The 24962-nt window shown below is 51.2% G+C and overlaps 1 protein-coding gene across 1 annotated transcript; it reads right to left on the bottom strand.

Annotated features, from left to right (window-relative positions):
* Positions 1–125: 125 nt before the first annotated feature.
* Positions 126–24440, bottom strand: TRAP1 (TNF receptor associated protein 1). Its single transcript, XM_040575260.1, has 18 exons — positions 24301–24440; positions 21092–21259; positions 19587–19669; positions 19041–19181; positions 11461–11532; positions 10553–10713; positions 9297–9406; positions 9035–9108; positions 6348–6503; positions 5861–5981; positions 5670–5739; positions 4377–4524; positions 3654–3839; positions 2928–3066; positions 2334–2419; positions 1754–1899; positions 1289–1361; positions 126–1002 (listed from the first exon to the last, which is right to left on the bottom strand). Exons 1-18 carry the CDS (start codon positions 24401–24403, stop codon positions 901–903), a joined length of 2139 nt encoding a protein of 712 aa, XP_040431194.1. The 5' UTR covers positions 24404–24440; the 3' UTR covers positions 126–900.
* Positions 24441–24962: the final 522 nt, after the last annotated feature.

The following is a 24962-nucleotide window of genomic DNA, read 5'->3' as shown; positions in this document are numbered from 1 at the left end:
TACCCACCACTGTCCAGTACCCAATGCTCTGAAGATCAAAGGAGCATCTGACAAGAGAAGAACCATGAAATCACCTTCTGGAAGACACAAAGACCAACAAAGTAAGAGGAAAAGAGAAGAGTGGAGCGATTTGGAAAAGAGGAATTTATTTATGATAAACACAGGTCAGCTAGGCATGCAATTTATCCCAGAGAAGAGACAAGAACCCTGGAGACTTTCCAGAAGGCTGTACTGTGTTCCACACACTGCAATACTGTTTCCCAGTTACTTCTTTTTCTCTAAAGTGAGATAAGGATGAACATGATTATTCAGCAGCTCAGTGATCTTTTCTGCCATAGGAATGTACTGACATGTTCCACCAGCAGTATCTGTCTGCTAATGGCAGCAATCTATCTCCATGCCACCTAAGTGCTCCTGCCTGGTCAGAAGTTGAAGTTTCTTCACAAATTAATGGATTCTGCCAGGGCTTGTTCATAGCACAATGGTGCACAAGAAATCATTCTTCAGTGGATGGGAGTATACTCAGAGAGCTAACTGGGACTTCACAGACCTAACTGGGACTCTTGCTGTTTTGGGAAAGGACATTTCTAGAAACAGTATGAAACAAGGTTCTCAAGGCTTGTGTCAGAAATTTAAGCATATTGTTTTAGCAGCAATCTCTGGATTTTGCTCTCACTAAGAACACTGCACTTTGAACAGGCTGATGACATGATCTAGTAATTACAACTGGCTCCTGCCCACGCAGTGATGGTTGGAAGTCCCCTGCATTCTCCCTAGCCACCTGCCAGGTGAGCCCCTCACTGAACAGTGCCTGCAAGCAGATGCTTCAATAGCTGACAGAGCAACTGCACTTGAGGAAAGAGATATCAGCACAGAGTTCATCCTTCAGTTTTCCAGGGCTCAGTTTTTCTCCAGGATTTTTGTGAGGAGTTCGTTCAGCCGGCTCACCATTGGTCTGGGATCTTCATTCAGTCCTGCTGCTATCATGGCATTCTCATAAATCTGAGAAAGAGAAGAACATATTAAATAAGCAGCAGGAGCGAGGTGAATGAGAGCTGGGGAGGAAATGAATGTCACACTTCAGGAGTTGCATGCTGACAACAAGCATGTCTTCTAGGCAGCCTGGTAGGAAAACACATTGGCCACAAGCAGCAGAAATACACAGAATGGGAAACACAGAAGAATGAATCCAGCCTGCTAAAAGGGCTCCACCCTTGTTCCCTGCCACACACAGTCTGCAAGCTGGCTCTGGGGAGGATGGTGGTGCCTTTGCAGACCTGGCTCTCACCTGATCAAGTAACATCTGGGCCAGATCAGGCTGACTGTCCTTCAGCTCATTAAGCTTCTTAATCAGAGCATGCCTGTAAGAGTAAGAGAGATCCATACTAAGATTTAGCTTTTTTGGACATGTTTTTTTTTTTTTTTTCCCCAGAATAAGCATCTAAGCCAAGGCGGGACAGAAAATGTTCTAACTAAAGGCCAAGACAGCTCCACCTTTCTTGCTCCTGTTCCAGGGGCTTCTCTCTTCTCTCCCATCCCGACCCTATAACCCCCACAATCCTCAGAGGGCTGGACACAGTATGGGTGGGTGGCTCATGTCCACCACGCCATGCAGCCTCATAGATCGAGGCACCGTAGCACACACCACACTTAACAGGGAGAGTTCTGCTAGCCTAGGGACTTTAAGTTGCCTCCTCTCTGCTTCCACCCCAACAGGAATGCAGTGCTTAGCACTGGTATTGCAACCCCTTACCCTGTGTTGATCTCTAGGGTGGGCTGCAGAAGCTGGGCACGCTCCTCTTGGGTCTTGGCCAGCTGCTGCATGCGAAGAAAGTGGCGGGCAGCCCCCATTTCGAGCACAGTGATCATGGCGGGGTGAGTGTCCAGCCGTGTAGTCACCTGGGGCAAAAATAGCAATCAGTGCTGAGATGGAAACACACAATTTAGAGGTGGGTGAGGTTAAAGGACTCAGTCTCCTCAGCACAGATCCACACCAACCCTCTGCACAACTTGTCCCCACCCCAGAGGAGCTGCCTAAATAGGCAGGAGAGCTGGGGTCCCAACTGGCCCTACATAACCTAAGTATGACCTGGTAAAATGGGCTTTGCTTGTTACACATTAAGAAGTGGTTCTTCCCATTGCCACAATGACCACCCAAATGACAAACACCAGCATCCACACCACTTACAGAAAGGATGCACAGAAAATGATTTTTCTCAGAGTCCAAAGTAAAGTCTGTGGCAGGAGACCTCCAGTCAACCAGTGCCTTTACTTCCTAGACTATGATCTCCGTGGATCTTCTGTACTCAGTTACCCAGCCACAGAACACCTACCTTAACATCAGTGACTCGAGAGCCTAAGACATTTCTCATCCAGGCCATCAAATCCCCAGCCTCTCTCTCTGTCAGACGTTCTGCAGCTAGCAGAGGAAAAAGGGCACATCTGAGCATTCATCTATTGGGTATCAGTGGACAGTGAGCTTTACTCCTGATTTCAGTCCATCTCACGCTTTCATTTACTTGCTATATTGTGAAAATGGGAATGCAGCACCACTCAGCACACACCTCCGTACATCCCCTCATCCCAGACCATGACATACCCGGAGAGGGCAGGCTCTTTCCCTGCCAGTGCCTGCCTCCCTCTGTCAGGGCACCAGGTGTGTGTCTGTTTTTAAAACTCCATGTATGACATACCATCTGCTTAAATTATCAAATGTCTTAAACTTTGACCTACAGCAGCATGTGCGAGGAAAGGGATCTGCAAGAAGTACAAGCTGCCTCCACCCATGAGAACTGCAGGATGGAAAGGAGCGCTCTTGCTCATAGACTCAGGAACTGCAAGAGTGCTGGAAGAGGCATACCCTCACTGGCTGACACAGGACAGCAGGACTGCATGCAGCAGGAAGGGCCAGGGGAACCTCACGATACCTGGGCGACTCTCCTCAAATTTCTCTTCCTTATAGTGATCAACAACAATGTCCGTCTCCACCGAGATCAGCTTCTTCTTGTCAAACTCCCGAAGGTGCAAGAGTGTCAGCTCATCAAATTGCTCATAGCAGAACAGGACCTGTGCCAAAAAAGCAGACAATAACATGTTGTTTGAGACAAAACAGCACTTTCTCTCCAGAGGCAACTCTGCACTAAATGGCAATAACATCACAAGGGAAAATAGCAGGTTCAACCCTATCGTGACTATCACTCAGCACTCCAAATAAAAGCAAACCCATACAGGACTTCGTTACCACGGATGGCAGGGCTGCAGCTGGACAAGTTCCTCCTCCCCAAGGGAAGCTGAGAACCAGCACTGACTCCAGTCCTGAAAGGGCCACCTGCCTGCAGAGGACTCCTATAACAACGCTGTTACCAGCACTGCACAGCAACTCCTAGGCTCCTGCTCCAGGGTTCAGCAAAGGCAATTAACAGATGTCAGAACCAGCAGAAATATCTAGATGTCTGCACAAGCACTAACCCACCTGCACAGGGCGCTACATGTCCTTCCTGGCCCCATGCTGTACTACCCAGTCTGAGTGGAGACAGAGGAATACAAAGATGGGGACTGTCACAGGCCTCACTGCTCTGCTCAACTCCGAGATCTAGCTGAGCCCCAGGCTCTGATGCAGCGTCCTCCCTGACCGCAGCACACTGCTCACCTACCTCCATGTCCTTTTTCTTCATGGCCTCAAAGTATGGGGAGTGCTCGGCCAGATGCCGGTTGGGTGCACACAGGTAGTAGATGTTTCTGCTCCCTGCCTTCATGCGGGAGGCATACTCGGTCAGGCTGGTCAGCTGGCCTGCGGGCAAGGCAGAGGATTCGTAACGCAGCAGCTTCGCAATGTCCTCCTGAAAGAAACGTGCTCTTGTGAGCTGAAGGCAGGTCACTATATCTCTACCTGATCACTCCCAGTTCCAGGACCTCTTTTTGCAATGGACAGGCTTGTTTGCAGTTTGTACTTCTGCAAAAAAGGCTCAGAGGATTCTGGGTCCCACCTTTCCTGCTCCAGATATTACGGAGGCAGAAGAATGACCTAGACAGGATGTAGGCCAAGCTCTCCTGGAAGTGGGAATCCAGGCTGAAGACAACAGCAGGGGTAAAGCCCTACTTTATCGCCTGCTGTAGGTCACATTCTATCAGTGAGGGCTGACAACAAGTGTGGGTACAGAGACCCTGCAGCGTCCTGAACTAGAGTGGGAAACAGCACCCAGTCAGAGAACATCAGTTAAGGCAAGGTGCACTAGAGCATCCGTAGGTCATTAGACCCAGAACAAGAGTTAGAGGTATGTAAGATTCACAGAGAAGCAGCAATGCTCCTCATCCCATGTCATAGTAGGAGCCCATTCTCTTTCCCATCAGCTGTAGCGTATCAGGACTGCTGGTACCTTAACATCCTGCTCTGCTATCGTGACAATCCCCTCTCTCATGAATACTCCGTAGTCCTCAAAGAATTTGGCATATTTCTCAGGGTCCTTCTTGCTCTGGTCAATGAAGAACTTTATCAACCTCTTCTGCAAAACACCTCGGAGTTTCCTGCAGCAAGAACAAGCCTTTTTAAAGATGGCTGCTAGACCAAGACAAGTGAACATCTCCTCATGCAGTGTTTCAGTGACGTGTTTGGAAACAAGAGGAAAAAGAAGAAACTCTACGGCCACTGTCTCCTTTTCCCCAAGGCTCTACATTTGTTCTTTGTACCTCAATCAAGAGAAGTCAAGAGCTGGAGAGACAGCCAGGGCTGCTGTACAAACGCAAGGCTGAAGCTCAAATCTTCAATAACTTCAGTGACACTGCAGTACCTAACCAACTGTGCACAGGACATTCACCACACTCCCACAGCTACCCTTAAACACAGGAAGGAAGCAGCTATAAAAGGGTTACACTGGGAGGACCCCTTTCTGACAGCCTCAAAATCCAGTGAAGTGGCAGAGTTATTTTGATGATTACAGTGAAGCTCAAAGCATTTTAGCAGCCACTGAATGCAAGTTAGCCATTAGACCTAACAAGGTAACAGCAAAACCAAAATGGAATAAGAGCCTACTCTTATCCTTGTATATCAAGTTCCAATGACAGATGTTTGAGAGGCGGACCTGAAACACAAAAATTAAGATCCAGGGGCATTTTTTATTTTATTTTGAGGAGACTGGCCTGTTGGCGGTCAGCTTCCCTATGCTTCAGAACCAAATGAAAACCCTGCTGGCTTGTACTCAGTGTTTGACAAGTATCTGTGAGAGCATGGCAGAGCTTTGAAGGCAGTCTGGAGACAACAGTTACAAGATGCTGTTTGAAGGCCTACATGGTGACACTGAGGTATGGACCAGCTTCCTAGCACTGACTTACTGTTTGGTTTTGTTTTCCAAACCACATGGTGGTGGAGATCAGACGCTTTAAATAGCGAATCCACTGTTACTGCTATTGACCAGAGATACGAAAAGGCAGCCTAGTGCACAAATTGCACATGGCCAAGGAGGAAACAGCAGATCGTATGACAGCACAGTGATTACACATCTTTAGATGTGACCAGCACGGCTGCGAAACTTTACACCCCGTGTTCACTTTACAGACCAAAGAAATTCTCAAGCATGGGAACGCTGCAGCTTGCTTACATCCACACCCCTCTGACAACCCCGCAATGCCCCCTCCTCAACCAGCAAGAAGCCGTAAGAGCCTCAGCCTCTTACCTGATAAGGGCACTTTCTTGCAGAAGCTCCCTGCTGAGGTTCAGAGGTATATCCTCACTGTCCACAACACCTGGAACACAGAGCGACCCTTGAACAGCAAGGCACAAGTGCCAGGCTCAGGAAGCAGCCCCTCACCTAGCCCCCTTGGAAGCCACATTCCACAGCCCACTATTCCTGCTCCCAGCACACACCTCTGAGGAAGCGCAGCCATTTAGGCAGGATGTCTGCAGCTTTGGTTTGGATGAGAATTTTGCGGCTGTAGAGGGCAACGCTGGAACCCAGTTCTCTGCTGATGTCGAACATGGATGGTTTCTGCAGGAACAAGAGACAAAGGTAACACCAGCACTGTGCAGGGTGCCCAACCATCAGGTGCACACCATTCTGCAGCAATCTGCTCAGCAGCACCAGCTGACCAGGTCATACTGCGGTCACCTTTACCAGTACGGAGTCCAGCAGGAGCTGAGATCTTGGCTGTCTTCCCTAGGGACCTACCTGAGCCACCTCCAATCCTGCTCATGGCTCAGTACCCCCACCATTATCCTGTAGCACCCAACCCACTGCAAAGATGCCACACTGGATGCTCCTCCTTGCAATTCTGCCTAAGGAGCAGTCCTATTCTCTCCTCTTCAGAGGAACTGGGCAGATCTCCCACTGCTCTCTGGAAAGAATGGCACGTACTTGCTCAGGCACATAGAAGATGCTGCGGATGTTGAGGGGAGCGTCGGTCTTGTAGTGCAGGACATAACGGGGCTTGTCGTAAGCCTGAGCGATGAAGCGGTAGAACTCTTCATGCTGCCACTCACCAATGTCCTTGGGGTCCAGCATCCAAAGTGCCTGTGGAGGAGCAGGGAGATGAGTCCCCATCAGCTCTCATCACCTATGGCCTCACAGCACAAAGCTGCTCTTTCAGTTATATTTTTCCCTCCAGGGTGCCTGAGCAAGGAAATACCGTCTTTCAAACAGACACACTCTCCTCTGCACAGCAGGAGGGCAGTGGGATGTAGTATGATTCACACACTAACAAATTACTGCCACTCAGGTGACCTCTGGTCACCTTCCATGCAGGTACTCTTGTCCTGCAGCACATCTAAGGCAAATTTGTTCAGCCCAAAACAAAAGGGGTTTGGCTAACCTCCATTACTTGACACTTGTCACTGGCCAAGAGCATCCCAGACAATTACCACAGCTCAGCTGACTGGCAGTACTGGTCAAGCATCTCAAGGCTCAGACCAACAAGCAAAAGAAAAGCGAAAGTTTAAGTGGGTCTATTCCAAGCCATCTGTCTCCATGATGGGAGTCCCATCCCACTGCAAGGTCTGCTGAGTGCCTGTGAAGCAGGTCCTCCATTACCTGTTTTCTGCTGATGTATTTTGGAGCATTTCAGGAGTTGCTTCGTGAACCAATTGGCCAACTGTGCCTCAGCAGTACAGTTTCACACATCAACACGTGAGTTAGAGTCATGAGCTCCAGACCATGGCTTTCCCTGTAGCCATGCTTTCCACCCACTGCTGCTCTGAACCCCACAGATGCCCAGCATTCTCTGGAACACTTAGCCCAGTGCTCACAGCACATTTACATTCTCAGTACATCATCACAAGATTACCATCTAGCAAAGATTTGGGAGGTTCCACCTATTTAACAAGCACTGGGACCAATTAACGAACTCTTGTTTCCAGCTGGATGAAGACTACTACACTTAGCACAACTCTTTGCCACTCGAGCCCTAAATACTAAAATATTTAAGTACTTAAGTATTTAAGTAATATTTATGTACTAAAACATTTAAGTACATCGAGTGACAGTTGTGATCGATCACCCTGGGCAGTGCAGATATCCAGCCCACCCTCAACCTACCAGTCCAAGGGATTCAGGGCTCTGGCAACCCTGCCGTGCTTCTGTATTCCTTAAAGCTGCTTTTGCCTCAGAGCATTGTTACACAAGCAGCTTCCTAACATTTCCAGCATACACAAGTGTCCTGGAGGGTTTGCAGGATCACAGGTAGGATTAGGGACTCAAGTGGGTACTAAGGTGCTTCATAGCAGCTGTTGTTAGGTAAAGTCCTGCTTTCCCAGAGTCTTACTTGTAGCTACAGCTATCACAGTTAGAATGGAAAAGCCTCTAATTCTATGCTGTCAGCTACATGGCAAGCATTCAAGATCTTATCTAGGAAAACCCACAGTAGGGATCTAACTACAGCTCTGTTTACAGTGAACTGATGTTGATGTGTGGAAAAATGGAAAAAAAGATCCCAGATAAAGAAGAGGCTTGAAATGGGAACATAGTGAGAATAAAGCTGTTGCCATATCCCAATGGAGAAAACACTTTCTGATACAAAGATAAAAGTACATGACTCCATTAAGCACATTTCACCCCTTGCTCTAGTACTGCTCTTCTCTAGGGAGTGTTTTCTATTGATTGTGAGGTAGGAAGACCAAACAGCTGTCTAAATTAAAAAACTAGAAATAGATTTAAGGGAAACAGCTAGAAAGCCTTTGGAACAGAAACACTATTATTGTAGGAATCCAAATAAATAACAGTCACTAATAACACCAATTGCAGAACATTAGGTAAATTAACATGATAAAATATTTAAGTACATCCTTGAAAGCTTGCACATTCAGTGCCACTTCCCAGGAAAAAGCAAACAAACACACACTCTCTACCTACTCTCTTAAGTGAGGAAGATTTAACCAACCAGAAAATGAGATGCTGGAGGAAAAACAATTCATAGATTTTTATTTTAAAGATAACTACTTTCACCTAGGAGATTCCTGCAACTGGGCCAGAACTTCTGACTAAGGTGGATCTGGCTGTATCATTTTAAGTGGTCAGAAAAGGCCAGCATTAAAAAATGCAATTAAATTTAAAAAAATAATTAAAAAGCAATTAAAAAAAATCAGACAGTGAGCTGAGACACAACAAAACCCAAATGTCCACTGGCATTGGCTATCCCACAGCAAAAGGCAAGAAGAACTGCAGCAAGAGGTGTCAGCACACTAGTGACATGAGCAAACCCTACACCACTAACATGTCACCTGGCTTAAACAGCTAGAAGCAGTATTAAAAGCACTGAGACAATCATTCTGATTAGGGAAGAATCCAGAAGATATCTATAAATAAGAACTGCTTTGTCAACCTGCAAGTATTCTCTCCAACAAATGCCAATAGGCAGTACCAGATATGATTTATGCCAGATTACCTCCTCTTGTTTTAATTAACTTGTCACTAAAGGATCTGTGATATCCTGGACAATCCTTCCCTGACTACCAGAGACAGCAGCAGCAGCTTTATTGTGCTCCTGTCTCCGGTGGAAGATTACAATGGTTCATCTCCATGAGCAACCTGTCTGTGGCCCTCCTGCTTACCTGTAATGTGTTAATTCGTCTCCCGTTGAGATACAGCGGGAAGCTGATGAAGTTGCTGTATTTTGTCACCACCTCTGGAATGGAAAGAGGATGTCAAAGAGTCATGTTTGTGAAAACAACAGAGTAAGAATTTCTTCAGTAACAGCATGTAACAGGTGCCACAGGAGAGTACGAACACTGTACATTCACCTCCCACTCATGGGGAACCAACAGACTCCGTGCATCCCCTCAGTGCGTAACAGCATTTCCCTCCTCCACTCACCCTTGACTCGGTCTTCATTTGCAAATTCCTTGCAGTCTTCTTTGAGATGTATAATAATCTTAGTCCCAGTTCTGACACCAGAAGCTTCTGCAATCTCGAACATTCCTGAGCTAGGATTAGAAACAGAAGCCATGTCAGCTTGTGCCTCAGATACAGCCATGACGGGACATGAAAATATGTAATTAAACTGACAGCATGCACAACACCTCAGCACCGAGAGGAAAAGGCAAAAAATCTCAAATGTTTGAACGCTCTCTGTGCCTTCGAGAAGGCCCCCAGATAACATGGCTGTCTTCCTACAGATACCCCAGACCCCTCTCTCTACAGACACCAGCAGCCTCTGCAGAAAAACTTCAAACAAACTTCAGCTTGCATAGGCCTAACATTCAGCCTCTCCCCTACATTTGACAATTCTGATTTGTGGGCCCACGTTCCTACCTCCACTGGACAGCAGTACCTTGTGGCAGTGAAAAGCAGCTGTGCTCTGGTAAAGGCAGCCTGTTCAGCATGACCACTCCTATTCTACTGCTAAGCGAGTGCCACCTGAGAGCACTGACCTAGCAGAGAGGCAGGCAAGCCTTCAAAGCGTACAGCAGTACAGACTGCAGTACACAGCAGCTTGTTGGCATCCCAAGACAGGCTGATGTCTCAGTTACAAGTTGTTTTTTAAGAATTTAAATAACTTGGTAACTAGAATCATAGAAATACTTCAGTTCTAGGAGATTTTAATGGGATGCAGAACTTCTCACACCCAGGAGCTCCAATTTCAACAGGGTCCAGCACAGCACAGCTTTGCCATCACAGGTGTTTGCAACTTGGAAGAAGCAAAGGCTGAGCACGCAGACCCAGTCCACACAAGACACGTGCCTACAGAGCCACAGCACTGCACCAGCCCTGCCTACCATGGGTGCCCTCGAGCAAAAAGCCAGGGAACAACTAGACCAAAGACAGTAAATTTCTCTCTCTAGTCTGGAGTGCTGCTAAGAGAAACGCCTGCCAGCAGGGAAGGAACAGGAGAGGCAGGTACTCTCTTTGTCCATAACATGCCTGCTCTGACAAAGCAAGCTCGTCTCTGTAGTTGTTCACCCTGGCACATTTGGCCACGCTTTCTTGCTATGTATAATCTGAGCAGGATCTAAACCAGTAAGCCCAGTCATGAAAGACCACACAAGCCGTGTCTTGCTCTGCTCAGCTTTCAGTTCGTGCCTGATCTGGATGCAGCCCCTGCACACTTCCACCACATTCTGCAGCCTTACCCGTCTGAAGACCAGTGGTAGCCTGGGCTCCCCGGCTCTGCAGACTGTGAGAACACCTCCACTTTATCAGCAACCATGAAGGCTGAGTAGAAACCTACTCCAAACTGGCCGATGATTTTACTACTGGCTTCCGCTTGGCTCTGCAGAGCATCTAAAAATGCCTGGGGGAACAAAGGAGGAGACATAAACCAGCGCACCAACTCCGGGACCGCTGCGAGGCTGTGACCCGTCCTCCAGCGCGGCTCCTGTGCGCACTGACACAGCCCTACGCCAGGCACCGCGGGCCTGGCTGCTCAGCACCCGCATCCCACGCCTCTGTCAGCACTCAGGAGGGCGACTGAGGACAGGGGTTTCTCCCTGAGGACAGGGGTTTCTCCCGCAGGGAACGTGCCTCTGGAAAAGGGAAGCATCGCCTAGGGCAACACTCGCTGCAGAGAGCAGTAAAGGAGAACAAGAAAGGGCTCAGTCAATAAGGAGGAAGCAACCTCAGAGTAGCGACTTGGGAGATGGACAAAAAAAGGTAAATATGACAGTTTGCCAGCACAAGGACACAGCTGCTGCCATCCTGGACACAGTGTGAATGCCAAATGAGCATCTGCCCCTCCGTAACGATGGTCTGGGGAGGAAGGCATTAACTTTGGGAAGCGAGGGCAGCCAGGTGCAGCAGCATTACACACAGGGGCCATTAGTGCTGCTTCGGCACCACAGGCCTCCCTGGCACACAGCAGAGACCATTAAGAGCCAGAAGACTCCATAGGAAGGTTTCACCTTCCAAGACGGGTGCAATTTCACAGCTAGGCTGGGGGCCAAGGGAAGAGACAGAATGAGAAGTTACTGGGAGAACAAAAGCGACTGTAACTGGAGAAGGCTTCTGTAAGGGGAGGAAGGGGTGCCTCGTCCCAAGTTACCTTTGAGCCCGATCGAGCAATGGTACCAAGGTTAGAAACAAGTTCCTCCTGGGTCATCCCAATACCTGTGTCCTGAAAAAAAAAAACAGCAATAGCAGCTGAAATCCCAGTAGAGAACTGCTGTAGCAACCAGCACCCAAGCAACTCCTACCTCTGACCAATGCTCTCACCCAGCCAGCAGAGCACTAAATGCAACAACAGCAGGCTCCCAGCCGAGACTCCACCTGCACAGAGGCAGGACAGCAGACACAGGAGGGACACAGCTCTAAGGGGCAGCCACAGCTGTCTCGTGTCTATAAGCCATTAAGAAGTTTAGAAACTCAAGCATTATGTGGAGAGAAAACAAAAACGTGCCAAGACTGGCTGGAGTCTGCACCGCTAACACCACACACAGTGTGCCAGGGCTGGAAGGAGATCTCGAGCCAGGTCACAGCCTCCCTGCACCAGGCACCGCGCGTGCACGAGGCACCCTCCGCTCCTCTGCAAGCACAGAGGGGAGTGAGGAGCAAGAGAAGCAGCTTATTTCCAGCCTGCAGGTAGGGAACTGATGCCCTCACCTCAGGAGTCAGAGGCAGAGCAGCAAATCCCTTAAATCTCAGGTAATGCAGACCCTTGGCTACATGCTCTGCTTTTGCTGGTCTCCTTCTCCTGCCTGTTCTTTCCCGTCTCCTCTCCCCCTCGCATTGTGCTCTGCAGAAGTTGAGCATGAAGCTGTCAGTGTGCAGAGCCACAAGTCTGAGAGCTGGACACTGCAGTGCCCGCGGGAACAACCTAACCCCATCTGGAAGCACAGCGCCCAGGCCACCCCTCAGTGCTCAGCCAAGGCTTTGAAGACATGGCTTCATCTTGTCCCCAGTTTATATATGGATTCACACTCCTGCATGCAGAAAAACAACTCCCTGCTGCTAGCGCGTGCCCCTCAGGCAGCAAACCCTGCAGCACCACCCAGAAAAGGCTGCAGCACAGCTCAGACTAGGCTGCAACTTCAGTTGTTGTCACAACACGTTTGCACGACCCCAAGGCAGCAAGGACAGCAAAACCCAGCTAGGAACGGCCACATCCTCACACAGGACCCCAGCAAAAACTTTCCCACTCACAGCCAGTTTTCAGACTTGCTCCACACGCACCTTCCTAAGAAGCCAAGTACAGGCTAGTGGCCTCTGCAATGCTACTTCTGAAAGGAAAGAGCCATTCCTCCTCCCAAAATCCAGCAGCTTCTCTACCTGCCAGAAACATCCCGAGAAGCCACCCTGACAGGTTCTCTGAGCCACTTGGTAAGGCGGCGGCAGCGTGAAAATTATGCACGTGAAAGGTGATCCTTGCTCATGCGAAGAACTTGGCTCTACTCACGTACCTGTGCACACAGCTGTCAAAGCTGACAGCACCCTGCATATCCCAAAGTGTGCTGACACGCTCCGAGCGTTACTGATGCAGGGGTGGCAATTTGGCTGGCTGGAGTCAGCAAAACAAGCTTGAGCAGAACCAACTGCTGCTAGATGGCTCAGAGGTGGGATGCCACGGAGATTTCTGGCACAGGACGCTTCTACCACCCATGTAGGGCACTCAGTGGGCTTATTCACTAATAAATAAGATGGCATAAAAAATACCAGTACCTGTCTTTTGGTCTAGTATTTAACTCCACTGAATGATCAAACTGTGGTCAACTTGTGAGGTTGCTGAGTGAAGTGCCACGTGGACAAGACATTTTTCTGCATCCCCACAAGTCACAGCACAGCAACATCTTCCGCATGATTAAATACGGTAAGGCCAGTCACAGTCATCCTGGCTAAGGGGGAAGATGACAGGTAGAATCTCAACAGTGTGAGATGAAAAGCCAGGAGAAACAAACAGAGTATGGCAAAATCTCAGGAATCTGACATGGTCCCTTCCCCCAGGGAAGGAAAGGCCAGAAAAAAAAAAAAAAAAAAAGATGTTTTCAGCATCTGGTTCAGGTTTCGTTCATGCCAGACCCTGAACAGAACTCTTAACTCCTCTGAACCACCCCTATTTATAGCACAGCGTGTCATTCCCAAATTCCAGTATGTTAAAAAAAATATCCCTACCCTGTGAATATATTTTGCTATTGAACTCGGAGCTCCCTGCCAAACTTACTGCAAAATGCTTACGGACAATTCCTAGAGACCAGTTCGATGAGGGTGAATTGCAGCGAACAAAGAGAGCTTGGCTCCAAACACCGCTCGTCCAACCGTGCCGAGCCGCCAGCAGGGGAAGCGGAAAGCGTGCCCCTAGGTGGCCGACCACAGGCCCTGCCAGAGCAGGCATTTCCAGGCAGGAAAACACCTGGGTGGATTCAGATGGGGAACGCCACCGAGACTCAAACCGCTCCTGCAGCACACGCGTTCCCTGCGGCTGGCCCTCTCGGCTCCCTTCGCCAGATGGTGCCACGCTGGGGCGCAGCGCTGGGAGCCGAGCGGGCCCACTTCTGCGCTGCCCAGCCACCGAGCCTGCCCACGAGCAGCCAGCCTGGGCCCGGCCGACACGGGCGCCTTGGGCAGGAAGCACCCTGTGGTCCCACGGCGATTTACGAACACTTTCTATCGGCGATCAGCCAGCCTAGCTGCAAGGACTGCTGTTGCTTCACCGCCAGGGCTGCAACTTCACTTCCCCTGCAGACAGCTTCAAGCCCTCTCTTCAGTCTACAGGAAAATTTCTGCTAGCCTGAGAACAGCCACAGCAGAGCTTTTTGTAAAAGCACGAAGCCAACGGGACACGGGCCTCCACAAACGAGAAGAAGTGAGGGATATGTTCAGAGTTCAAAGCGTACAATGACGCTCCACAGCTTCGCAGAGGAGAAACCAACTGCTGTAAAGCATGACACAGATCCAGGGCACTGATGCTTCGTTAGCTAGAGGCCAATTACAGAAGCCCTTCTGTTGCTCTGCTGAGTTACAATCTACTCACCTGGTCAAATTTCCCTTCTGGGACTTCTCAGGGTGGTAAACAGCCAGCCCCTGAGCCACTCCCTCTGCAAGACATCACCAGGCTGCATGCAGCCCTCCTCTACGGGGCGGCAGGAGCACTGCGGTCACTTGCTGAACTACGCATCTGAACAGAGCAACATTTCCCCTGCAAAAAACCAGCAGCTGCACATGTGTTTTCAGCACTCTTTTCTTTTTACGTGAAGACCTCCTAGATACAAAGCGTGCTGTAGGGCCGCACTGGACCTTTGTTCTTTCTCTGCACTTTGTTCCAACCCTCCTGGTGCGGGTGCTGGAAGCGTGCAGAGCCCACCCTGTGCAGCTACGGCTGGGTGACTGCCTGGCACGCAGTGCCTCCGGGCTCCCACCACCAAACGCCTTCTGCTTGCTCTGCAGCTCTGAGGACTTCTGTCATCCTCGAAAGACGTAAATGAACACCTTCGGCCCCACTACCCATCTCATCAAATCTATCTTGCATCCATATCATACTTTTTGGTAAATTAGAAATGAACAGCACACAATTACAGCAACAAATCTAGTTTAAGCTAACAAATTGCTTCGTTTAGCTGGTAAACAGGAACCTAGGTAAAGCATCATTATCTTTGCTCATTACCTAAGTCCAATCTAAGGTATTGCAGAGCCTCGTTACACAAAACAATCTATTAACTAAACAGTCTGCTGCCTTCACCACGGCTGCAGAAAGAATGCTTGCAGTTAGAGATACATGTTAGAGCTACTGTGCCTTTCCTTTTGCTCTGTGGCAAAACAAAGCAAAACATTTCATTGCAAAATCTCGACTGGGTGTCAGGAGAACATCAACTACCTTATAAAATAAGGACGTGCTGCTTTTGCCAACTAGCAAGATAATGGAATCCCCAAATGTCAGATTAACAACTGTCCCCCCATTATTAAATGCCTTGCTTAAAGAGACTTAAAATCCACACGACCAGGACAAGGGCCACGCCAGAGCAGCGTTCTGGTTTAGAACCCATAACGAATGCATCTGCAGCAGCAATGAAGGGAGGAAACAACACGCTAAAATTCATGCGTTCCAATACAAGGTAACCTTGCCTAATACATGGAATAAAGGCAGAGCCTGATGTTTTCTTTCCTTTCCAGTACCACGTATTCACATTATCACATTATCCGCAACAATGCTGGGCATCACCACAGGCACAGCCTCCACCCATCCAGGTCTAAACGCCTGCTGTTCAAAAAATTGCTTCCTTTTATCCACTGTGAATTTCTCATTTTTAAATGTGACGTGCACTTATTCTGGCATGAACAGAAAGAAAACAAAAGATTCTGCACTTCTTTCTCTAGGCCACAGATTATTTGAGATGCATGTATACATGTCTGAATCCCTAGCTTACTTGTTAAAGATGATGCAACAACTGGAAGCTCAACCCACCCCTGCAATCAGAGGCACATTTCTGTAAGCTTCACTCAACCCGAGGCTTCCCCAGGCAGAGAGCTTCACCCCACGTTTTTGTCCATGCCAGCACCCTCAAGCCCAAGCGGCAGAAGGATGCTGCAATGCTCCACGCCTTCAGGATGCAGCCTCTCTGCTGCAGCACAGTGGCACAGGGTGGCTGCCAGGAGGTGACCCAGCACGGAGCAGGACCAGCTCTCCACCTGCACCACGCTTTGTTGGAGATGTGGGTGCACCTGCACTGACCTGCTGAAGTCCAGAAGACACCTCAGGTCCTTATCAGAGCCTCAGGACAGCTCAGTCCTTGCTGCAGACTGTTTATAGCTCAGATGCCAGGAGAGATCTGCTCACTGATCCAGGGAGCTGTTGCACGGCGGAGTGAGTGCTGTTTGCAGGCATTTGATCTCCTCCCAAACACAGCAAACTTGTTATTTTGAGGCTTTGCAAACACTGCTTTTGGATGATTGCAAGGGTGAGAAGAAAGCCCAGCACAGGGCACTGAGCAGCCCAAACGCTGGCAACAACTATGCCGCTACCCCTGTTAAAAAAGTAGGCACGCTCCCTCATCCAGCAGCAGCCATCAGCTCTGTAAGTGCTTCAGATGATTTCTTCTAAACCACTAGCACTGTCCTGGCCCTAAATTAAACGAGGCCACAGGTGTCCTCCAGCCCCCCAGCTCACACGAGCACAGGGTTATCAATCAGCAGGTGGAGCACTAGGGCAGGCGTGGGGCCGCCCCAGAGCCTGGTGCCGTCACCACATGCAGGTGCTGACACCAAGCTCTGTGGTCACGGGGCTTTGGGGTCCGTTCCCACCTCAGACACACGTCTGTACAGCCTCAGCAGGCAGAACTGCTGATCTTTCCCCAATGAAAACACACCCCTAACGTTTTCAAGAGGATTTTCTTAACAGACCTGACCCTGCAGGCTGCAACTGCTACCAGATGGAGCTGTCCTAGAAACAGAGCAAGGCAGTTTTCAAAGGGGTGGAGGAAACCATGGTGTCTGCTGAAACAACAGGGCTTTGGTGAAGGCACAAAGGTGGTGTAACCTGGTGGACTAGGCAGTGAACTCCAACACACACACACGTTCCCCTCTGAGCAGACACAACGTCAGCAATGCTTAGGTAGCACCCCTAAACGAGGACTCTCAATTCACCTGGCAGAGAAGCAAGCAGAGCCGCAGTCACTTCACAGAGACGAATGTTGTCCTTCATGGGAACAGGATCATCCCTCCCCCAGGGACGTGCCCGTCAGAGGCCACCACGCACCACAGCCCTGCCATTTCTCAAATGGTGAGGCACAAAGAGGTGCTACGTGGTTTGGAACGGGAGAGGAGGCAAGATTCAGCGGACCCGGGGCAGAGAGCAGCCTAAAGATCTGAGAACAAGGACCTAGGGGTCAGCGTGAGAGAACAGGACCTTTCTAGAAAAAAATAGGGTGACCACTGCCGGAGATGACACGAGGGACCTGCTGATTCTGTTCCAGTGGGTCCCAGTGGGGGCAAAACCCAAAACGTTGACTAAAAGGCATGTCTGTCTCTACCTCAGTCATTGCGGGCAAGGTTTTTTTGCACCTTTGCAATCCTGAAAGGTAGGGGGATGTTCTGAGGCTTGCTCAAAGTAATCCTTATATTCAGTACATTTCTTCAAGAGGTTATAAATAAACCTTTCACTGGAGGTAAGGAGCTTTAGGCACTGTTGAGAAGACAAACCTATTAAAAGAGATTGGAGCAGCGCTGCTCTCTCTCCCTTCTCAGAGTGCAGCACTGCTGCAGTTAAAGGCTTGCTCATTTAGTCGCATTAGAGATGCACAGGCAACCAGATAGGGGGTTATAAAAAGATAAATCCCTAAGAGCTCTAGTTGGGTATGACGTCAAACGCATGCTATCTGCAAGGTGGGCAAACAGGTCTCTTAGCCAAAGTGCCACAGCTTCCAAAGTCAAGGACAAGAATGACAGGCTGTCTGGATGGGGTCAGAGGCTGCATGCACACTGCGATCGCAAAAGGGAAAGGAAGAGCAAGGCAGGGCTGATACCCTGCTCAGGGCTAAGCCAGAGCTCATTAAGGAATCAGTGTTACACAGCAGTCAGAAAAATGCAACAGTCAGGTGTGATAGGAAAAGCAAAGCCTCTGCATTATGATCTGAGGATCTTTGGGTTGATAATCATGTTGCCCACTAATGATCGCCAACTTCCCCATGGCAACTGCAGCCGCTTGTTCTGCAGAGAAACACAAGTATAAAATAACTGAGCAGCCTCTAACATCAAGTGCTTTTGTCCATGTGAAAAATATCAGACCGTGTGCTTTGTCTGTGCCACATCCCTCACGCCTGCTGCCATCTGCATCGTTCTCAGATCTCCTGAGAACAGTACGAAGTTACGCTCTAACAGATGATGTTGGTCCACAAGGAAAGTTTCCAGTTTGCCATCTCTGCATTAGTATATTTGCCATGAAAGCACCAAAACTGAGCCTCAGCCTTCCGTCCTGGACAATGGTCACCAACAAAAGCAATCAGAGTACAGAGAGCAGTACCAGCTCAGTACAGGTGAACGTGCTTACAGATTCCCCCACTCCTGCTAAGCATTTTGTCACCAGTAGTGAACAATCAGAGCCAGGACTGCAGAAAGGAGGACAGGCAAGTGCCATGGTACTGCCACAATCCGTAGTCCCTCCTGTGCATTAGGGCAGAGCTTCAGCTGGGCTTGGCCTGTCCTAGAGCAGGAGGACATGGAGATGATCGGCAGTGGGAAGTTCTGACCACCAGCCCAGTATCTCCCAGCAACCCAGGTGAGAGAGGTCTGCTAGCTCGCAGGCAACACAGAATTGAGGAGGGAAGAGAATTCCTACACAAAGGTCAGGGTGAAACCAGACTCCCAACTTCTCCACTACTGAGAAATATACGCACAACCTAGGAAGTGCACTGAAAGGATGCTGGGAGAAATGCTTCTGGTAGCTCCTAAAAGGAGAGGAAGGAACAACAAATTTTCCTGTTAGGGAAGTTTGGAACAGATGAATTGGTAGTTTCTCATCAAATCCTGATATTACAGCTTCATGAACCAGAGCCCAGCTGAGGACAGAACAATTCTTCAGGCAGGCTTGGGAATCCAAGGGGCTGCACTGCCACTCAGCTTCCACCAGTCCTTCACAGGACCGAGGCTAGTGGTGAGAGCAGCAGGGAGTAACATTCTCCTGGTACTAAAGGGAGGTACCTGGATAGTGATGGTTCCCTTTCCACCGTCCGTCTGCAGGTGGATCTCCATCTCTGGCAAGGCCTTCCCTTCTGCCATCAGCCGGTGACGCAGTTTCTCCAGCGCATCGCTGCTGTTGGAGATCAGCTCCCGGATAAATACCTGGGGAAGAGACAACCTGACACTGCAGCCTGGCCTTCCCCACTGCACAGGGCTCTCAGAGACCAGGAACTCATTGTCTACCCACAAACTAATTCCCAGCGTGCTAGAAGAACTGCCTTTCCCCATTATCTGCCAGGAGAATGGTTTGTCTGAACTCACTAGCAAAGCACAGAGCCTCTGAAGCCCACAGAGGAACCTTGGCCATACTTAACGTTTGTTTTCAGATTTTCAAGGTGTCTTAGAAAAGAACATTCAAGAAAGAGTGGGATATGAATAGCACAGGATTTACTGTGAAACAGAGCAGGTATTCTTCCAGCTCAACTGCTGTGAATATAACCCTTGACAGAGACGGGACTTTGCTCACAGAAATTCTACCAGCGCTGGGGCAGGTGGCAGATGCCCTACCTCCTTTTCTGAGTACAAGGAACGGGCAACGATGTCCAGTAGCTTCTTCGTTTCAGCCTGGAACTCATGCTTGGAGGCCGCACCTAGAATCAAATCAGAAACACTTATTTAAGGTACTTCACCAGGGTCGCCGTGGGAAGAAAGGCAAAACTGCATTCTTACCACGTACTTCAGCTTCCCAGGAGTGAGAGCCTGAAGCGGGACAGGACACAGGCAGCTGTGGCCTCCAAGGAGATGACAACAAGAGTGCCATTTACACACCTCTATGTTGTAGCATGCTTTGCCAAGCAGATGCCTGGCCTCTGCACCTCAACTCCTTGCATACAAACCTCAATACAGGCACAGACTGCAGTGCCTGCACGTTGGTCACCACGTCCAGGCTGCAGTCAGGTAGCCAGGAGCGAAAGAAGATTCCCCCATGCTCCTCGCGTGTGGCCCCATGTGATCCCCAGCCACTCTCTGAAGTGCCCCCCGTGGCGTATAGCCTGCCTTCCGTACTCTTCCTTGAGTCCACCTGCACATGCCCAGCTCTAAGAGCTTCTGCAGCCAGCTGTTTTTTCTCAGGCCAAACAAAGCTCTGAGCCTTACACAGAAAAAGCCAGACTATCAAATGTCTCTGGGGGGCCGGAAAGGGTATAGATTTACACCTATTTATGCAAGTGGGTGGCTGTGCCCTGGAAGAGAATTTTCCTCAGAAAGACTAAAACACCATAATGCTTCAGCCGAGAGACCATCCTTGGCTTTTTAAAATTAGCATTTCTCCTGCTAGAGGCTTTAGAGAACCCTAAAGCAACACAGGGAAAGTCACAGGTCACACACCTGCCAGGCCTTGCTGGTAAGCACCTACATTCCCTGGGGACAGAGGCTAAGCTGGGGCATGGACAGCAGCAGGAGCAGTGCATCAACCCTACCGGGAGCTTCACAGCCTGGCAGTCACAGCAATACCTGCCAGAAAAACCACAAGAGCACAGAGTTAAGATGCTATTTCTGTGCTCAAATAACTCAGGCAGTTTTGCTTTAAAGCACCTCTCTCTGGAGATGTGCAAAACAATTCATTCTAATCAAAGTGCTGACAACAGGATTCTCACTAGAGCTTCACGGTCCACAGCAATGACCTGGGCAGAAACTGTTTTGGGGACAAAAAGCCTCTTTTCAGGCAAACTCTAGTGCCTGCGAAGCCTCTACACACATGCATAACAGTCAACTGCCTGGCTAAGCTCACAGATGCAACTCGTTCCTGCAGTCTTGATGGCCTCATTTCTTATTAAAGGCCATTCTAATTTACACACTCCAGTTTGGGGCGGGTGATGGTGCAACGCAGATTCGGTCTGCAGTCTGCTGGCTAGGATGGGATGACCACAACCTGCACCTCCTCCAGAAACACTATCCCAGAGGGCTCACCCTCACGGTCAGGGCACAGTTACACCCAGACAATGCTTTGACATTGTCCTGGGTCTGTCTGCAGCTCGAGAGTGCTCCCACAAGACACCAGCGTCCGTGCCTACCTTTGACGTTCTCTGTGTTGCTGATGATGGTGTGCAGGGGCTCCTCTTCCTTGTTCTCTGCTGTCTGCGTGCTGTACGTCCGGCCAGCAGAAACGCAGGTGGCAGGAAGGGTGTGTCGGAGGCTCCAACAGCGGAGTATTTCTCTCTGGAGGCATGCTGGTCCTCTTGCTAGAAGATACAATTCAGGACGTTTCAGTAAAAGACACAAGTATCAGCAGCAACAGGAGCACTCTTTAAAGGCCCTGTTTCAGTAGTCCCGTGGGGAATGACACTGGCCAAGCAAGACTGAAGTTCCCTTGTGACACTTGCCATTTCCCTCCGGCAAGTTGCTGCCCTAGCCTGTCCCCTCTGAATTCGAAGTCTAGCCAGAATATGGCAACGTGTAACTTTCACAGTGAATTAACTGGTGAGGAAGAGGCATTCTGCAGCTTCCACTGGTGTTATCTTCTCTGGATGCTACACTAACGCTTACCATCAGGCAGACCCCTCGGCACCAAAATCCTTCTGCTTGCTTTCATCTCACCAGCAGCAAGCAATTCCTTTACGAGCTCACTCCACTACCTCCAAACAGCTCTAGCCAGCCTTGCTAGGCCCCTGTGAGCAGCTGAGCAGCTCCTTTATGGCAGTAAATACCTGGCTGTCAGAGCACAGGGACTACATCCTCCAGCCAAGCCAGCTCTGAGATAAGCAGCACGTGGAAAACGAGGAAGCCAGGGAATGGCACAAGCCCCATTAAGGAGTGGGATTCCCTTTCGCCCTCCTTCCAGCCCTCACATCGTGGTGCCCAGGTGAACTAAGTCTTCTCTCTGTTGGGAGATGAAACTAAAGCCAAACCTGGACACCAAAAAACTATTTACAGCACTACAGAGCTCGTTCCAAAGCCAGTTGCTTGGTGCTATTTCTCAGTGGCGTCTCGCACGGCCTGCGCCCCAGGGACAGCCCGGGGGGTGCAGATCCGAAGGTGCAGCTCCGCTGCCACCGGCGCTGGGGACAGGGCTGGGGTGGCCTTCCCCAACCTCACAAGGAATACAACTGAACCAGGCTGTTGTGGGGGGACAGGTGACCAGGATGGTTTGGGCAGAGAGGGGAGAAAACGGATAAGCAACAAACGTGGCTGGAGGCAGTGACAAGCCCAGGCTTTTCTTACGACTCATTCCGTGCTTGCAGGCAGGGGAAGGAGGCAAGCTCCGCACCCTAGGCCTGCCAAAGGCATGCCTTCAAGGTGTCATTGCTTTAGACGAAGGGGTACAAAAAAAAAACCACACTAACAGCAGACGGAACTGAGAGCCATTTGCACAGTGAGTCCTCACAGTGCAACCGTGAGCCCTCTGGACGCTGCTGGTTTGGCCGCACGCAGCCCTGGGGTGCAGCTGACACGGGGGCGCTCAGCTCTCCTCTGCCTTCCTCAGCCTCGTCACAGCCCTGGGCGAAGCCGGCACCCGGCCCTTCCAGACGTACCTCGCATCCTCCAGCTCGTCTGGGAGGTCTCAGGCACTGATCACAAGTAACTACAACTCCCTGCCCACCCACCGTGGCAGGTACTAACAGCTCCTGCACCAACAGCAGGTTCTGCCGCTCCAGACCTCCAGCCTGGGCTCTCCCTCATCGCAGTTCAGGTGAAGACAAATCCCGGAGCCTTAACAGCACTCCTGGGCCTTGCACCCCCCCGCCAAGAGCCAACCGAGGAGGCTGTCCGTCCTTGTCCTTCCTTGTGCTCACAGAAAGCTCTGAATCAAGACGCACTTCTCCAGCTAGAAGCTTGAATGACTCCCCAGTCACTCTGTCCTTACAGAGAAGAGCCCACAAATAGTTCTTAATGCATCTGAACACCTCCTACACACACAACTGATCGTTCTGCATCGTGGTTCTGCTGCATTATCACAGGACCCATTCTTCACCTTTCACCTGACCACCTTTGTTGGTCTCATCTTGGTGAGCAGGAGAGCGGCCGGCGGGACTGAAGCCACAGGAAGCGGAGGGCTCACCGCGCGGCTGGGCAATTTCTAGCATCACGTCTACGGGCAGCAAGGCCCCAGAGCCACCAACGAGGTCACTCTCCGGCCCAGAAGTGCTAGCTGTCTCCAGGATCTACAACCATTTACGTTTTTTGTGTATTCGCATTTTTTGCCTCTCTACGCCTACAGCACAATAAATGAATCCATTTAGAAGGTATTTTTAGATCTGTGTGATGCTTGGCCTTACCATCCTTAATTAACAGCCTGTCCCACGCCAGGTAGAGACAAGGCTCGTTAAATGCAGGCTGCAGCATTTTCAAACCATTTGTCTCCTGTGGAGTCCTTGCCTGGCCAGCAGGGGAAAGGCTCCAGGCAGTTCTGGATACAAAACCACAATTAACGTCTCACAAAATCTATTGAGGAAGCATCCTCTGAGATAACTGGGTAAAGCGACACTCTGAAGGAGCCCCAGAAACAAATTCCTGAGACCAAGAGATGAGGAAGGACTGGCCCTTACCGTGTGTGCTGGGGCAAATTGCATCTTTCACACAGAGTTAACCAGGGGCTGAGCTTTATGGCAGCCCACACACCTTCCTCCCTGCGCCCTCAGCGGGCAGACACTCCCGCTGCTCTCCAGCTCCCAGCTCTCAGGGAATCCTGCGTGGTCCCACGGGTACGAACACGGGCTGGCCTTGCACGTGGAGAACAAGACACAGGAAAGAGGAGGGAGGACCTTGGGCCCTGGGGCTCCTTTCGGTGCAGGCACCGGGATGCTCCCGTGGTTCCTGAACCCAACCAAACCCCAGGAAACGCAGCCTCTTCTGGGAAAACGACCACAGCGAGCGCTCAGTCAGGCCAAGCGGCAGTTGGAAATTCAGGGTGGGAAACCCTGCCCAAAGCGGCACGGAGCTCAGAACAAGGCGCAGAATTTCGGTCAGCAGAAGTCACCCTGACAGCCTGGCTGCGTGCGGCCGCAGGCCTGAGGATGCCCTCGCGAGGAACGCCAGGGGTAAGGGGCTGCCGGCCCGCACCCCGCCGGGAGGGCCGGGACCACGTCCCGCACCGACCGAGGGAATTAAACCCCGGCGTCACCGGAGCCAGGAGGGATCGCGGCTCGGGGGCGGCGGGGGGAGCTCAGGGCTGGCCGGTGCCGGCTCCCGGCGCGCCCCTCACCCCCCCCGCGGCACCCCCGGGCCCCCTCGCCCGGCCCCGGAGCTGCTCCGGCGGGCGGGGTCCCGGCGGGGCCCAGCTCACCTGCGACCACCCGCGGCCCGGCCCCGAGCCCGGCCCCGGCCCCGGCCGCAGCGCGCAGTAGAGCCCCGAGGCACCGCCCCCGCCGCGCCGCCGCCGCCGCCATGCCGCCAGCTCCCGGTGTGCCGCTCGGCGCGCGGCGATGGCGTCATGCGGCGGGGCGTGACGTCATCCCGGAGGGGACCCCCCCCCCGGTCCCCAATTCGCCCCCCCCCTCCCGGGACCCCCACCCCGCGCCCAGCTCCCAGCCGAGCACGGGCAGGGCAGGGCAGAGCCCCGCGGGGCGTCCCAGCGCTGCGACACACCGGCTCCGGTGCAGGCCCGCAGCGCCCTTGCGCCCCCCGTTCGCAGCCCGCCGACCCCAAGGGCCTCAGGCAGCCGCTGCCAGCTCCAGGCGAGGTGAGGAAGGGGCCGCTGCCCCCCCCCCTCAGCCTTGGTACCTGCTGCGGCTCCCGCTGGAGGCCTCTTCTTCCCCGGACCCACAGCGTCCCGCACCCCTCTGCTCTAAAGCATCCGGGGGGAAGAACAGAGGAGCAGGGAGCAACGGGGGTGACCCTCAGCTGCCGCATCTGCAGCAAGAAACACGCTCACAGCCTCTTGCTGTAGCGGTGCTGGTACGTCAGGACAGCCAGCAGCAGAAAGCAGAGCGCAGTGGAGAGCTGGAG

This window comes from Cygnus olor, chromosome 15, assembly GCF_009769625.2.
Source record: "Cygnus olor isolate bCygOlo1 chromosome 15, bCygOlo1.pri.v2, whole genome shotgun sequence".
NCBI classification, from domain to species: Eukaryota; Metazoa; Chordata; class Aves; order Anseriformes; family Anatidae; genus Cygnus; species Cygnus olor.
This window is presented reverse-complemented; position numbering and strand designations above follow the sequence as displayed.

Coding starts and splice junctions, on each gene's coding strand:
- TRAP1 (XM_040575260.1), bottom strand. CDS start 24,403: ATGGCGGCGGCGGCGGCGCGGCGGGGGCGGTGCCTCGGGGCTCTACTG. Junction 21,260..24,300: donor CGGGCCGCGGGTGGTCGCAG/GTGAGCTGGGCC, acceptor TGTATCTTCTAG/CAAGAGGACCAGCATGCCTC. Junction 1,900..2,333: donor CTCGAGTCACTGATGTTAAG/GTAGGTGTTCTG, acceptor TTTTTGCCCCAG/GTGACTACACGGCTGGACAC.